The sequence below is a fragment of the Macaca fascicularis genome, chromosome 12, assembly GCF_037993035.2.
Source record: "Macaca fascicularis isolate 582-1 chromosome 12, T2T-MFA8v1.1".
Classification (NCBI taxonomy): domain Eukaryota; kingdom Metazoa; phylum Chordata; class Mammalia; order Primates; family Cercopithecidae; genus Macaca; species Macaca fascicularis.
In genome coordinates this window covers 134,075,446-134,091,777 of record NC_088386.1, presented here as the reverse complement: position 1 = coordinate 134,091,777, position 16,332 = coordinate 134,075,446, and the positions used below count along the sequence as shown (strand labels likewise).

The following is a 16,332-nucleotide window of genomic DNA, read 5'->3' as shown; positions in this document are numbered from 1 at the left end:
CACACAACAAAATCACTTAACAGCACATTTCTGTTAAGTGATGCATAACTGTTTTTGACTTTTTTTGATAAATGACTTGATCTGTTTTTTTTGTTTTTTTTTTTAGACGGAGTCTTGCTCTGTCACCCAGGCTGAAGGGTAGTGGTGCAATCTCGGCTCACTGCAAGCTCCGCCTACCATGTTCACACCATTCTCCTGCCTCAGCCTCCCGAGTAGCTGGGACTACAGGCGCCTGCCACCATGCCTGGCTAATTTTTTTATGTTTTTAGTAGAGACAGGGTTTCACCATGTTAGCCAGGATGGTCTTGATCTCCTGACCTCGTGATCCACCCGCCTTGGCCTCCCAAAGTGCTGGGATTATAGGTGTGAGCCACCACACCTGGCCCACACACAAGTATTTTTTTTTTTTTTAAAAAAAGATAAAATGCTGTGAAAGTTACTTAAATGTTTGTCTCAGTTAAAGCCTTTTTTCCCCCATTCATAACAGTGTGACTGGTGTCTTACCAATGTGACTTCCTCATTAATGTTCACTCTTTGAGATGAAATTTTAAGCTTTAATGGAAAAGTGTGGTTTTTGCTGTGAGAATTTGATTAACTCTCAATTCATTATTTCAGTACTCGGGTTTCATATTTTGCTGTTTTTGATGGACATGGAGGAATTCGAGCCTCAAAATTTGCCGCACAGAATTTGCATCAGAACTTAATCAGAAAATTTCCTAAAGGTGAGACTGAGAACGAAATCAGTTGATACTCATTTTGGTTATTGCTGTTCGGATGGCTGTATGAAGCAGTCAGATGTGTCATTTTGGCTTTAGCAGAGAATCATTGATGTCTTAAAAGAGTGGTGCTGAGGAGTGGACTCCATGGCTTCCAGGCATAGCGGCCATGCGGGTGTGACTTCGGGTGGCACTTCTTATGATTCTGAGTGATAGGCACCTTTTGTGAATTGTCTTTGGGTTCAGTTAGTGTCTTGCCTTTATTGGAAAACTAGTAAAACCAACTTCAAATGGTACTGTGTTATATGTGAGGAAACAGAGATTGTTCTGGCTGGGCACGGTGGCTCACACAGCACTTTGGGAGGCCAAGGCCAGAAGATACCTCAAGCCCAGGAGTTTGAGACCAGCCTGGCAACATAGGGAGACTCCATCTCGACAAAAAAAAAAAACTAACTGGACATGGTGGTATGCACCTGTGGTCCCAGCTGCTCAAGAGGCTGTGGTGGGAGGATTATCTCAGCCCCAGGAGGTTGAGGCTGCAGCGAACCACAATTGTACCATTGCACTCCAGCCTGGGTGACAGAGTGATACCCAGTCTCAGGAAAAAAAAAATTTTTTTTAAAGAAATAGGGATTGTTCTTAATCATGCTTAAAAATCAGTTGATGTGCAGAAATTACAAAAACAAAATGGCTGGCCCTGGTGACTCAGGCCTGTAATCCCAGCATTTGGGAGGCCAAGGCGGGTGGAACATGAGGTCAGGAGTTCGAGACCAGCCTGGCCAATGTGGTGAAACCCCGTCTCTACTAAAGATATAAAAATTAGGCTGGTGTGGTCGCGCACGCGTGTATTCCCAGCCACTCGGGAGGCTAAGGCAGAAGAATTGCTTGAACCTGGGAGGCAGAGGTTGCAGTGAGCTGAGATCGCGCCACTGTATTCCAGCCTGGTGACAGAACAAGACTCCGTCTCAAAAAAACCACAAAAAACAAAACAAAATTACAGTGGGAGGAGGATAATCTTCCCTCCTTGAGAGATTGTTTTCTTTTGGCCCTTTTGTAACAGGAGATGTAATCAGTGTAGAGAAAACCGTGAAGAGATGCCTTTTGGACACTTTCAAGCATACAGATGAAGAGTTCCTTAAACAAGCTTCCAGCCAGTAAGTATAACTTGAAAAGTTTGAGTGGACTGTGCGCGGTGTTTTCCTAAATGCATTTCAGTCTTCTGATGTGGTTTGACACTATTGCTCACTGTCTGAAAAGTGCCTAATACTCAGTAAGCCCTTATAACCATTAGCTAAATCTAAAACAGAAAAAAAGCAAGTATCAAGGAAATGGTCCATTTTGAAATATAAGATACTTCCCATTCAGCTCTGGAAATTAGTCCCAAAGTGCTAGGCTGTTGGTGGTGACTGTGTTTCTGATGTGTTTCCCCCCCAGGAAGCCTGCCTGGAAAGATGGGTCCACTGCCACGTGTGTTCTGGCTGTAGACAACATTCTTTATATTGCCAACCTCGGAGATAGTCGGGTATGTGGCTCTGGAGCCACCCACTTAGATGACAATACGTTGTATGGGGAAAAGACTTTAGCAAGTACTTGTTGAATAAGATTAAAATGATGATATCTGGTTGAAACCTTTCTTCTCCCGGGGTTGCTGCAGAGTGTTCTACTGCAGTTCAACTTCTGGGTAAGGGAACAGCAGCCCAGCTAGAGGCCATTTGTTCTCTGGGGAGACTTACGCCCTGTGATAGACTTGTGCTTTAAAACCCAGATCCTGTCTTTTTTGTTTCTTTTTTCCTCCCGTGGTTTGTGTGTGTGATGCTGTGGATCAGAATGTAATCAGTATGTAAGTAGCCTAGATCTTCTTTTATTTCATTTCTCTGACCTTAGACAGTAATGAATGAAAAGCTTTAACCCCTGCCTCTCAAAGTTGCTGTGATTTCAGAGTAACTCGAAAGCTGTAGCTAGAAAATAACAGATGAGGTGCCATTCATCCCCTGAGCCCAGTCCCTAGCTGAGGGAGAAAGCCCAGGGTGTTGTTCCCCCTGGTGACAGTCATGGGGATGTTGTAAAGCCTAGAGGGTGCTGCTGGGGAAAGCTGGATGCAGACCCTGCTGCCTCTATGTCGGGAGCGTACGTTCCGTTCCATTGCCACTTTTTCAGCCGCCTTCCTTGTTCCTTCAGCTGTCACAGGAACCGAGTAACTCTGTCCACACTTAAGCAGCATCTTTAGACCCCTCCCCCTGATACTTTTAGGGGGATGATTCATCAAATACTAAGCGCTAGGGGTATAGCAGGGACTATAACAGATGACAGCCCCTGCCTGGTGGAGTTTATATTCTGGAGACCCTGTAGTAGACTGGCCCTAGCCCACATGTGTTTAGACCACATGACTTCAGAAATAGCAAGAGGAAAATTGGCAACAAATAAAAAAAATAAAGACTTAGGAGTCAGACCCAAATTTGAATCCTGGCTGTGCTCTGTGACTTTATTGCATTACTTATTCTTCGTGCCTCAGTGTCCTGTAAAACCGATACAATGAGCCTGGCAGGGGTAAGAACACCTGGAGGCACTGGTGTGGACGGCCTGCCTGGCACTCGGCCAGCATGCACAACGCCTGCCCTCCTTTTTGCCTTCCATAGGCTCATGGACATGTCTCTGGCCTTGTAGTCTCCAGGCCAAAAGGGACTTTGATACTTGTTGAATGCTTCCTTTCATGTCACAAATGTGACAGCAGCCAGAGTGAGCGAGCGCTTGGCTGTAGTTATTCAACAGAGTTTGCACCAGAGTTGATATCAAAACCAGGGGCGACTCTCTCCCTAACTTTTTTTTTTTTTTTTTGAGACAGAGTCTCGCTTAGTCGCCCAGGCTGGAGTGCAATGGCGCGATCTCGGCTCACTGCAAGCTCCGCCTCCCAGGTTCACGCCATCCTCCTGCCTCAGCCTCCCGAGTAGCTGGGACTACAGGCGCCCGCCGCCTCACCCGGCTAATTTTTTGCATTTTTAGTAGAGATGGGGTTTCACCGTGTTAGCCAGGATGGTCTCGATCTCCTGACCTCGTGATCCGCCTGCCTCGGCCTCCCAAAGTGCTGGGATTACAGGCGTGAGCCACCGCGCCCGGCCTCTCTCCCTAACTGTTGTGTCTTTGACACTTCTTTGCTGCTTGATTCTCTGAACTTAGGTTTATCAGCAGGAGGCTGAATGTGAAACTCCGTTGTTAACTGTTTTCTTCAACTGCTACGTTTAGATGCTGGGCCCACTGAATTTCATGACTATTATAATCTCCATCTTCCCAGGCAATCTTGTGTCGTTATAATGAGGAGAGTCAAAAACATGCAGCCTTAAGCCTCAGCAAAGAACATAATCCAACTCAGTATGAAGAGCGGATGAGGATACAGAAGGCTGGAGGAAACGTCAGGTAACCAGGGGACTGAGAGGGGCTCATGGGAAGGAGGGCTGTTGGCTATAGAAGGATCCCGAGACCTTGAAGGAGTAGAACTTTCCCTGTTAGGCAGTCTTCAATATGACGAGGCTCTGTCTGAGATCTAACACTGGTGACATAGGTGGATGACTGTTGTAGATTTCACATGTGTCCAAGTGGAAGGACTCTTGCCTCCCTACATTTGCAAAAGGACAAATTCATATTTACCGTTCACAGTGTTTTCTGTGCCTAGGGGGTTTCTTAAATACTGTCATTTGTCGTGGTGTCTGGCGCCTGTAATCCCAGCTACTTGGGAGGCTGAGGCAGGAGAATGGCATGAACCTGGGAGGCGAAGCTTGCAGTGAGCCAAAATCGCGCCACTGTACTCCAGCCTGAGCAACAGAGTGAGACTCCATCTCAAAAAAAAACAAAAAACACACTGTCTTGTCACTTGTCACACTGAATAAGTTACAGTTTTAGGTGAATTCTCCAGGGAGAAAATATGAAGTAGTTAAGACAGGTTAAGTAATGTCTTTGGACTTCTTGGGAACTGTCTTTGGGCTTTTTGGGAACAACCGGCACAGAGGAACCTGTCTGTCTTGGCTTTGTCTTTTGCAGTTTCGTTTCACTCTCTCTTTAAATCTTTGAAAACCATATGTCTACTTTGGTTTTATTATCTGCTTCTATCCAAGGCAGCTAAAGGAGGGCATAAGTCTTTTCTTTAGAATTCCACTTCAAGAACATTGCATTATGAATTTGACCAGGAGTATTTTCTGGTTTATTGTACAGTTTGACTATTAAAATTTTATTTTCTGCCAGAGATAAGAGAGAGGTCATCTCTTAGTATAAGACTGCACTTACCTATCCTTTGAAGTGTAGTTTCTCTTCTGTTGTTCATTTGGGGAAGCCTTTTTTATTGCTCTAGGCTGAATCTAGTCAGTGGTACAGGGAGGTTTCTAGAGAGTAGTTGGAACCCTTAGCATTTGTTCAAAAAGCTCCTGGATTAGTAAGAAGCAGTTTCATTCACGGTTGCTGCAGTTTGCATGAGCAGTGATGGGATTATAGGCCTGTTTTCAGGCCTCAAGCAGTTGTTTGTCCAGTTTTTGCCACCGTAACTACTGTCCTGGTAACTACTGTGGACAGTCAATGCCTGAGGATGTGACTCTTAACGTGAGTGTAAGCATCACCTCTTCTCCCCTTTCTTGTAAGTTTTACATTTATTCTGCTTTTGCCTGAACTCCTTGAAAATAATTTGATACTGACAGTCCTATGGCCGAAAGTAAGGCCAGTTGTGCCTGAGGCCAGGGCTGGCTCCCCCACTCTCAGCTTTTATTATTAAATTTTTCAGACATACAGAAGAAACTTTACAGTAGTAAAACAAACATTTCCAAATCTACTAGCAGTGAACATTGTGACATGTTTAGTCTGTATAGATGTGTGTCAGGTTGAGCTGTTTAAAAGTTGCAGATATGATGACATAACACCCTAAATACTTAAGCATGCACCTCCTGAAGATAAGGACGTTCTTGCCATAAATAATGAGAGTTTTCACACCTAAGATAATAATATTTCCTTAGGTTATATTAGGTTATCTAATGTCCTGTCCAAATTCTTATTTCCCGAGTTATCCCCAAAGTATCTTTGTTTCAAACGAGGGTCTAGTCAGCATTCATGTCTACCGTGGATTTGACTTGGCATTTCTTTTTTTTTTTTTTTTTTTTTTTTTTTGAGAGAGTGTGTCTTGCTCTGTTGCCTAGAGTGCAGTGGCACAATCACAGCTCACTGCAGCCTTGACCTCTGAGGCTCAAGCAATCCTCCAGCGTTGGCCTCTCAAGTAGCTGGGAGCACAGCATGTACCACTATGCCTGGCTCTTTTTTTTTATTTTTTGGTGGAGAGAGTCTCTCTCTCTGTTTTCTAAGCTGAGTTCAAGTGATCCTTCTGCCTTGGCCTCCCAGAGTGCAGGGATTACAGGTGTGCACCACTGCACCCTGCCAAGACTAATTTCTTACCAGGCTTTGAACCGTGTTATAGGCTAGCAGTTGTATAGTCACCACCATTCTGAACTTGCGTATTTTTTTTATGGTGTTATTTCCTGGAAGTTAGGTGTAAGGCCTTCTTTAGATTCAGATGAGATGTTTTATGGGGGATGCTGTTTACTCAGTAGTCCTTCACTTCAGTAGGCACATAATGTGACCTGTCAGTTGCCAAATCCCAGCACTTGGCTCCAGTGGTAACAGCCAGATGCTCCTGTTACCTTGTGTCATCAGCAGGTAATCTGGGGAGGTTCATTGGTACCTTGTGAATATTCTGTTTCCTGTCAGCCTTTCACCTAATGGTCTTAGCATCCCTAAATCATTATTTCATCAGGGATGTCAAAGATGATTTTCATATTCTGTGATTCCTTTCACATGTATTAGCGGGCATTCTGTAAAGAAACTTCTTATTCATCATCAATAAGAGAACATCGGCCGGGCACGGTGGCTCAAGCCTGTAATCCCAGCACTTTGGGAGGCCGAGACAGGTGGATCACTAGGTCAGGAGATCGAGACCATCCTGGCTAACACGGTGAAACCCCGTCTCTACTAAAAAATACAAAAAACTAGCCGGGCGAGGTGGCGGGCGCCTGTAGTCCCAGCTACTCAGGAGGCTGAGACAGGAGAATGGCCCGAACCCGGGAGGCGGAGCTTGCAGTGAGCTGAGATCCGGCCACTGCACTCCAGCCAGGGCGACAGAGCGAGACTCCGTCTCAAAAAAAAAAAAAAAAAAAAAAAAAAAAAAGAGAACATCATAGATTCTTCTAAAAAAGCAGAATAAATGTTTCATTCTGTCCTTTACCAATTTGAAAGGAAGATAGTCACCTATAGTTGTGGAAATTAGTGTTTTTCTTTCACTCCTCTGTGTCTCTCCCTCCATCCTTCGTTTGTGAATCACTGTGTGCCAATTGACTATTCAGCGTGTTGTAGTCACAGTCATGGTGTTTTCTGCTGCTCACTTTATTTCAGATATGGCCAGTGGGAACTCCTGCCAGCTGGTTCCTGTGTCCTTTTCATATGTATTTATTAATGTTTAAGAACCGAAAACCAGGCCGGGTACAGTGGCTCAGAGATCTGTAATCCCAGCACTTTGGAGGGCTGAAGGGGGTGGATCTCTTGAGCCGAGGAGTTCAAGACCAATTTGGCAACATTGGTGAAACTGCATCTCTACAAGAAATACAAAAAAAAAGAGAGAGAGAGAAATTAGCCAGGTGTGGTGGCACACACTTGTGGTCCTACTCAGGAGGCTGAGGTGGGAGGATTGCTTGAGCCTGGGAGGCGGAGGTTGCGGTGAGCAGAGATCATACCATTGCACTCAAGCTTGAGTAACAGAGCAAGACTCTTGTCTCAAAAAAAAAAAAAAAAAAAATTAGTGTAGGGAATAAATTTTTTTAAAAAAAGAACCCAAATCCATGTTCTCAGGTGCTCAGTTCAGTTGGATTGTCGTTAGTTCTATGTCCACTCAAAACATACAGAACTAGGAAACATAACACATTTTAAATTGCAAGCTTGGAGTGCTATTTCTTACTCATATTTAACATTACAGAGTTTTCTCTTCTTTGGTTTAATATTTGTAGCTCATTTCTCTTAATGCTAGAAATCTTGGTTCTTAACAACAGTATATTTATTTGTTAAAATAGTTTCATAGTATCAAAATTATCACTACTAGGGGAGCAGATGGCTCACACCTGTAATTCCAGTGCTTTGGGAAGCTGAGGCAGGAGGATCGCTCCATACCAGGAGTTTGAGAGCAGCCTGGGCAAAGCAGTGAGACCTTATCTGTACAAAAAATAAAAATAGCACCGTGGAGCCATTTCTGGTGGTGTGCGCCTGTAGTCCCCCCCACTCGGGTGGCTGAGACAGGAGGGTCACTTGAGTCTAGGAGTTCTAGGATACAGTGAGCCATGATTGTGCCACTGCACTCCAACCTAGTTGACAGAGTGAGACCCTGCCTCAAAAAATAAAAATATCGGCCGGGCGCGGTGGCTCAAGCCTGTAATCCCAGCACTTTGGGAGGCCGAGACGGGTGGATCATGAGGTCAGGAGATCGAGACCATCCTGGCTAATACGGTGAAACCCCGTCTCTACTAAAAAATACAAAAAACTAGCCGGGTGAAGTGGCGGGTGCCTGTAGTCCCAGCTACTCGGGAGGCTGAGGCAGGAGAATGGCGTGAACCCGAGAGGAGGAGCTTGCAGTGAGCTGAGATCCGGCCACTGCACTCCAGCCTGGGTGACAGAGCAAGACTCCGTCTCAAAAAAAAAAAAAAAAAATCCTAACTTTAGTTTGTGTTCCTTGCTGTTCTCTTGTCCTTAGAATATATCTCACTAAAGCAGTACTGTTGGCACTGTGTGCAAAAGTGAATTAACTATTTCTTACTGTGGTTATTTTGCCATTTTGGTTATTACTATTATTAGTTAGTTTTCTGTTTATTTTTACTCAGTTCATTGTTTTCAGTTTATCCAATTTATAAAGGGCTTCTTTCCCTTTATACAATACGGGGAGAAATGAGAACCCCTGTGCATGACTGGTGGGAATGTGAAATGGTGTGCACTATGGAAAACAGTATGGCAGTTCCTCAGACATTCAACAGAGTTAGCATATGATCTGCAGTTCCACCTCTGGGTATGTACCCAAAAGAATTCAAAGCAGGGACACAAACAGATATTTGCACACCCATGTTCACACTCTTATTCACCATGGGGAAGAGGGGGAAGCAACCCAGATGTTCATTGACAGATGAATAGATAAGCAACGTGTGAGATGTCTGTATAACAGAGTATTATTTAACCTCAGAAAGGAAGGAAATTCTGACCCATGCTACAAAATGGATGAACCTGAGGACTTTATGCTAAGTAAAAGAAGCCAGATGCGAAAAGACAAACACTAGCATTTCACTCATAGGTACCAGTCAAGTTCACAGAAAGTAGAATGGTGGTTCCGGGGGGATGTGGGGGATGTGGGGTTAGTGTTTAATGGGAACAATCTCAGTTTGGGAAGATAGAAAAAGTTCTGGGGATGGATGGTGGTGCTGATAACACAACAGTGTGAATATATTTAATGCTGCTGAACCTGTACACTTAAAAATGGTTAAGAAGGTAAATTTCATGTATATATTACCATAATAAAAAAAAATGAAAAACTCCCTATTGCATCCTTCAGAATCTAAATTGAGTAAAAAGACATTTATAGATGTCATGCTTTCATCCCTGTCCCCTTCATCCTATTTCTTGATTCTTTCCAGTATTTCTTAACAAAAATGTAAATCTTTGTGCATTCTTATTTTTTTCTGCTTTCTTACATTGAAGTAGCTATGTAGCAGTGAATTTTTCTGAGAAGATTAAGACAAGTTTTATTTTTATTTTACAAGGAAGGCAGCTGAACAGATGGGAAGTTTACATACAACATTTAAATTTAAATGTCAGTACTGTGTGCCTAGAACTTGATCAAGTGCAGGCCTCTCACAACTAAAAGTAACTGTTGTAGCATTGTACCTTTGGTTATCTTTGTAGCACTCATTGTATGAATACATTGGATTTAGGCATCCACCAGTCTTTGGATGGTCAGGAGATGGAGCTTCATCCTCCCAACCTTAACTTTGCAAACATCACTTGTGGATGGTCTATTGAGACCAACTGTGTCTTGCTTTTACTGACATGCAAGAGGAGCTGAAGTCCAAGCAGCTTCCAGCTGCTTTAGCAGCCAGATTAGCCTTAAACACACAAGTAGTAGGATGTCTCAGTCTCACCCAGTCTCTCTCTCTAGAGAAAGAATTAGAACAGAAAATATCAACAAAAATAGCTAAGATCTGAAGACACTGTTGAACAGCTTGTCAAACAGTAGGAAAACAGTTTTCTGGTTGGCAGAAAACAGAGAAGAGAAATAAAGCAGCACAAAGCAAACGTTGGAAGTGCGTAAGGGCAGGAGGACAGTCCTAATGAGGGCTGGTACCAACGGACAGGCAGATTGGCTTGGTAGGCTGAGACTTAAAATGCCACTACTTGGCCAGGCATGGTGGCTCATGCCTGTAATCCCAGCACTTTGGGAGGCCAAGGTGGGTGGATCACGAGGTCAGGAGTTCAAGACCAGCCGGGCCAAGATGGTGAAACCCCATCTCTACTAAAAATACAAAAATTAACCGGCGTGGTGGCAGGCGCCTGTAATCCCAGCTACTCGGGAGGCTGAGGCAGGAGGATCACTTGAACTCAGGCAGCAGAGGTTGCAATGAACCGAGATTGCGCCACTGCACTCCAGCCTGGGAGATAGAGTGAGACTCCGTCTCAAAAAAAAGCCACTACTTGTTAAGTGTTGTAATTACGGGGCTGGGGGGAAACTGAGGGAAGGGGAAAGAGAATGAACTTTGGGCAGTTTGTTTGAACTTTGAAAACTGGGCAATGGGGGAGAACCTGCTGTGAAACAGCTTTCTATTGTGTCTGTAGTAGTGCAGACTTTCTAAGAAATGGACATGGATAGATTATGTATTGGTGGCATGCGCCTGTAGTCCCAGCCACTTGGAGGCTGAGGCAGGAGGATCGTTTGAGTCCAGGAGCTTGAAGCTATAATGCGCCACCATGTCTGTGAATAGCCACTGCACTCCAGTCTGGGCAACATCGCAGGACCCTTTTCAAAACAAAGAAGAAGTCTGGTGAAATGGATAAAGCAGACTCGAAAGTACGAAGCCTGTGTCTCTGGGGTTGAGTCTCGACCAGCCTCATCAGTGGTGATCCTTTTGAACTTGTACCAACAGTTTCCAAAGTAGACATGGCATGGATTTACCCTTGTGTGATGCTCGATCTCAGAGTTGGGACTCTGTGATTGGCCTTTGTTGAACTGACAGGTATTTGAATGTGCACATCTATGTAGGACATTGCATTGGGTGTAGGCATAGTGCCAGGGCAGCTTGCTGCATCATTACCAAATGCTTTTCCTGGGATCCATCATCCTGTCCGTGTGCTTTCTGCTGTTACTCTAGCAGTTCAGTGAATGTAAGATTACTACTCTGTATGCGGAACTTTGAAAACAAGAATGAGGCCACATTATACCTGTAATCTCAGCACTTTGGGAGGCTGAGGTGGGAGGATTGCTTGAGGCCAATTGTTTAAGGACCAGCCTGGGCAACACCCCATCTGTACAAAAAAAAATTTTTTTTTAATTTTTAATTACCCGGACTTCGTGGCACCTTTAGCTACTCAGGAGGCTGAGGTGGGAGGATCACTTGAGCCCAGTGAGCGATTGCACCACTGCCCTCCAGCCTGGGCAACAGAGGGAGACACTATTAAAAAAATAGAGAATGAGAGATGGCAGTTCCGGTGCTGCTCATGTTTTCCTTCTTTAGACTTAGGAGTTGTTTCACATTTTCTATACTGTGTTGTGCGGTACCAGAAGTTGCTGGTGGCTACTTTGGCTTCTGGGACCTGCCGTGGCAGAGGTGGTTATTGTAATCCTAATCTTGTTGAAACAGGATGGGTTTATGACTGGATTGCGGGGAATCCACACCAGACACCCAGTCACCTGGTTATGGGAGAGGTGCTTTGTTGGTTTTCATAGCACTTCACTGTGAGCTGCTTCCTGAACTGGCACTCTTAAGGCCAAGTGCCCCCACCCATCTTCATCCGCAGCTCTTCCCCTGTGCACTCTGTTTCCTCTTGCTGTTTGTTTTAACAGTTTGTATCCTAGAAGATCACTAGGGTTTTTGCAGATACCGGCAGAAGTCTTTGAAGAAGAAAAAACATGAGAGGGCAACTGGGGCCCAGAGAAGGGCCAGGCTGAATTCTGCTTTTAGGACAGCAGCCCAGGAAGCATTTCCTACCATGTGCATCCATCTGCACCGCATCTTCTGAACTTGCTTGGTCCATGGAGCCCCCTGGTGATCCTAAACACCCACGCACAGCCGTGGCATTTGTGGAGTGCCCTCTCACACTTTTGAGTATGGTTGTCTTCTCTCCCTTTACAAACAAGGGCCTGAAGGGTAGAGAGCTTGCAGCTGCTTAAGGTGACAGTGCTACAGCCCAGACCAGAATTGTTCTTTGGGTCAATAGGCTCCCCCAAATGGTTTTTCCTTGGCAATAGGACTGTCCCTTAGATGTCTCTTCCCATTTGTAGATCACTGCCCCATCTCCTCCATATCCCCTTACCTAAAAATAGAGTGGGTGAAACTATGGTGCTATGCAGGACACTCTCATTTCTATTAACGTTAAACCATCCCTGTGGAGCAAAAGACATGTGCTCCACAGTCCAGGAATAGCCACTCTCAGGGATTTTCCAAATCTAATTAGATTGAAATGCAAAATATCCCTCTGTTCTAGCTGTTGTTAACCGTCGCTGCATGTGGGAAACGCTCAAGGAGCTTTAAGATACAAAAACACTGCCAGGCTCCCCTACCCAGTCCAGTCAAATCCAATTCTGGACTTTGGACCTAGGTGTGTGATGAGAACTGCTGAGTCCTGTTGAAGGTTAAGCTGGACAGTACTGCTTGGCAGCCACTGGAGGTGCTGTTCCCACCCATGTGCAGCTGGGCAGGGTTCCTACCCCAGGGCAGCAGTTAATGGCCTAGACACTCCTGCATATTGGAGACCAAGAAATGTCAGTACTGGTTAATAATGTGAATTCCACAGTCTGTATCTTTCACACTTTCATTCTCTGCTTTTAAGGTGAGATTCTAAGTACTATGGACCCATAATCTGTCAGGTAGAGTCTGAAATGTTTTTCCTCTCATTTTAGGGATGGGCGTGTTTTGGGTGTGCTAGAGGTGTCTCGCTCCATTGGGGACGGGCAGTACAAGCGCTGCGGTGTCACGTCTGTGCCCGACATCAGACGCTGCCAGCTGACCCCCAATGACAGGTAAAAGGGCCCTATCAGAGGCACAGGTGTGCGTGCACGTGGCTTTATTTCTTTTCCTCACTTCTTCCAATTTGTATCAAGCCTTTGTTGGAGGGAAGGTGTCCATGGTGCTAGGCCCTGGGGGTGCAGAGATAAACAGAGTGTGGTTTCTGCTCCGGTGGGGTCCACAGTGGTGGGGAACACACTTGGGGATGGGCAGCTGCAGTCCAGTGTGTCCTAGGCATGTGCCATGTGCTGGGGTCTTTAGCAGGAGGGGAAGGGGGGGTATCCCTGTCAGAGAGAGGAGAAGGGCCTTCCTGGCAGAGGGAACACACACTAAGGCATTAACATATGACAGTGTGAAAGCTTGGCCAGACAGGCGCTTGGAGGACCGAGGGAGTGGTGGGAAAGTGATAGCAGGGTACTTCAGGGGCAGATCCTGAAGGGCCCTCAGTCCCATGCTGGAGAGTTTGAATTTTAGTTGATCATTGGTGGAGAATCATAGGTTTTTGCACAGAGCCAGGATTGGTTGAGAAAGAAACCGTTCACTTGTTCATCTCCTGTTCTCTATGCCTAAACGTATGGCACCATGCCGGCCGAGGGCAAGGCCTCAACAGTTAAAGATGGTTAAAGATGCTATTTTGGAGCTAGGGAGGCCCATGAGCAGTGGTGCAGCAGCCCTGGCCTGATGGTGAGGGCGGAACTAAGGTAGTAACAGGAGGCGGACAAGGAAAGCTCCCGGAAGCAGGATTCACAGCATTGAGTTGATGAGGGGAGGCGAGAGACTAGTGGCACTGTGGCGGGGTGGTCCTCTGAGTGCTTCTCTGAGTCCTACCCCAGTGCTATGGATGAAGAGCACTTGCCTTGCTTTGGCACTCGCCTGCTTGGCCTTGTCTCGAGCCACTGCCCCATTCTCCACATCTGCCTTCAGTGTGTTTGTTATATTCTCACATACCCCGGGGTCCTCCATTACCTTTCCAGCAGCCGCCGCCTCTGGTTTTCTGAATGATGCATCTTCTGCTTTGCTTCCTAGCTCCCCTTCCTGGGTTGTAATCATGGGTCTGTGTGATTGGTTATTCAGGGTCTGACTTTGAGGACACTGGAAGGGGCAGGAGCCTGCCAGGACTAGGCCCCACTGTGTTCTTAGCATGGACGACATGCTCAGCAAATAGTGGCTGAATGAAAGCCTAGTCAAAAGAGGAAAACAGGCTGGGTGGGTGGCTCACACCTGTAATCGCAACACTTTGGGAGGCAGAGGTGGGTGGATCACCTGTGGTCAGGAGTTCAAGGCCAGCCTGGCCAACATGGCAAAACCCCATCTCTACTAAAAATAGAAAAATTAGCCAGGCGTGGTGGTGGGTGCCTGTCATCCCAGCCACTCAGGAGACTGAGGCAGGAGAATCACTTGAACCCGGGAGGCAGAGGTTACAGTGAGTCGAGATCGTGCCACTGCACTCTAGTCTGGGCGACAAGGGTGATGTCCGCCTCAACAACAACAACAACAGAAAGGAAAACAGACACAGATATTACAGTGAGAAAAGGAGCGTGGCTTATACCGTAAAGCCGCAGGGAAGCATATTCCCCACCCCCAATACTGGGAGAACTAGAACTGTCAAATGGAATCCATTGGCGTTCAGAAAGATTCCAGGGGCAGTCTAGAGGGGCTTGATTCTGAAAGGGAGAACATGTGGTTTTCAAACACAGGAACACACACAGCTACCCCTTGTTGGGCCTTAGACTTGCATGCAGCCCCCAGGGTGTGCATTGTGCGCCCAAGGATGTTTCACCGAGGCCGGGCTCATTCTCAACTTGATGTCTGGAAGTGGTGGAAGGCCTATGGTGTTATAAACTCTTGTATATTTACCATAACACCCATGTTTTTATTCAGTGATTTTTCTTGTGTTTGTCTAAGAAAGTATAGCACCTAATGTTTGAGGTAATAATTTTGTTAATTGGTGAAGAGATAGTCTCTGTTTTGATGTATAACATCCTATCCACAAATACTTGTAAGTAGTTTAAACCTTTGTCTCAGAAGTTGAAACCTTTGTCTCAGAAATTAAGTGGGTTTAAACAGATCTTAGCCTGGCCAGGTGCAGTGCCTCATACCTGTAATCCTAGCACTTTGGGAGGCTAAGGCAGGTGGATCACCTGAGGTCAGGAGTTTGAGACCAGCCTGGCCAACATGGTGAGACCATGTCTACTAAAAATACAAAAAATTAGCCGGGCGTGGTGGCGGGCGCCTATAATCCCAGCTACTCAGGAGACTGAGGCAGGATAATAGCTTAAACTGGGAAAGTGGAGGTTGCAGTGAGCCAAGATTGCGCCATTGCACTCCAGCCTAGGCAACAAGAGTGAAACTCCGTCTCAAAAAAAAAAAAAAACCTTAGCCTTTGAATAGTTGGACAAATATTTATTTTATCTCCATCTCCAGGCCTTTTTTTTTTATTTTTTATTTTTTTGGTTGGACCTAAAACCCATTTATATTTCTCCCTGGTGTTGTAGGTTCATTTTGTTGGCCTGTGATGGGCTCTTCAAGGTCTTTACCCCAGAAGAAGCCGTGAACTTCATCTTGTCCTGTCTCGAGGTGAGAAATCTCACATGGGAGTGGTGAGTGGTGCTTGTCCCAGCTGTGTCTTAGTTTTCAGAGAAGTATAAGTCCTGAGACCCCATGTCCTCCCATTGTTGAACAGCTTTTTTGCCCTTTTTCCAGTGTGAACGCTGCCTACTGACTCACTAGTCAGTTTGCCCTGCCAGCCCTGATGGAGACCAGAGCAGCTCCTCTTCCTGGCAGTAATGTCTCAGGAAAGTGACAGGGTGCAGGGTCACCCCATTCACTCATTCCCTTTCTCATCTGGTAGGATGAGAAGATCCAGACCCGGGAAGGGAAGTCCGCAGTTGACGCCCGCTACGAAGCAGCCTGCAACAGGCTGGCCAACAAGGCAGTGCAGCGGGGCTCGGCCGACAACGTCACCGTGATGGTGGTGCGGATAGGGCACTGAGGGGTGGGTGCGCGGCTAGGAGCACGCATGGTGTTGACTTAAAAGGTTCATTTTGTGTGTGCACATTGTGTGTTTTGTGTACTCCTGTGGGACTCCCATGGTTGTAAATAAAGGTTTCTTTTTTTTTTTTTCCTAGTCTTTTGAGTTATTACACTGTGAGCACCTGTTGACCCTTCAGAGATTATGTTTTTGAATATGCTGTCTTTCCTTGTTAAAACCATTATAGGCATCTTGGACTGGCTCAGAGTGGCCTGTAAGCTGCTGGTTGTGTGATGTTTTATAGTTCACAGGCATTTTGCTGTGCTTTCACTCTCATGATGACCCTGGTCGGGGAAGTGGCATGTTGCAATGA

At 45.8% G+C, this 16,332-nt stretch overlaps 1 protein-coding gene across 12 annotated transcripts in view; it reads left to right on the top strand.

Annotated features, from left to right (window-relative positions):
* ILKAP (ILK associated serine/threonine phosphatase) overlaps positions 1-16,115 on the top strand; it is a 33,917-nt gene extending 17,802 nt beyond the window's left edge. For 8 of the 12 annotated variants that reach the window (XM_045368034.3, XM_074010627.1, XM_074010624.1 and 5 more), the window contains 7 exons: positions 616-722; positions 1,777-1,870; positions 2,151-2,238; positions 4,006-4,127; positions 12,883-13,002; positions 15,484-15,565; positions 15,840-16,115. In XM_045368034.3, the coding sequence (XP_045223969.1) occupies positions 616-722; positions 1,777-1,870; positions 2,151-2,238; positions 4,006-4,127; positions 12,883-13,002; positions 15,484-15,565; positions 15,840-15,980 (754 nt within the window). In that variant the 3' untranslated portion in view covers positions 15,981-16,115. The remainder of the gene's footprint in view (positions 1-615; positions 723-1,776; positions 1,871-2,150; positions 2,239-4,005; positions 4,128-12,882; positions 13,003-15,483; positions 15,566-15,839) is intronic. The other 4 variants (XM_074010630.1, XM_045368035.3, XM_074010631.1 and 1 more) reach the window with 2 other exon arrangements.
* The last annotated feature ends 217 nt before the right edge of the window (positions 16,116-16,332 follow it).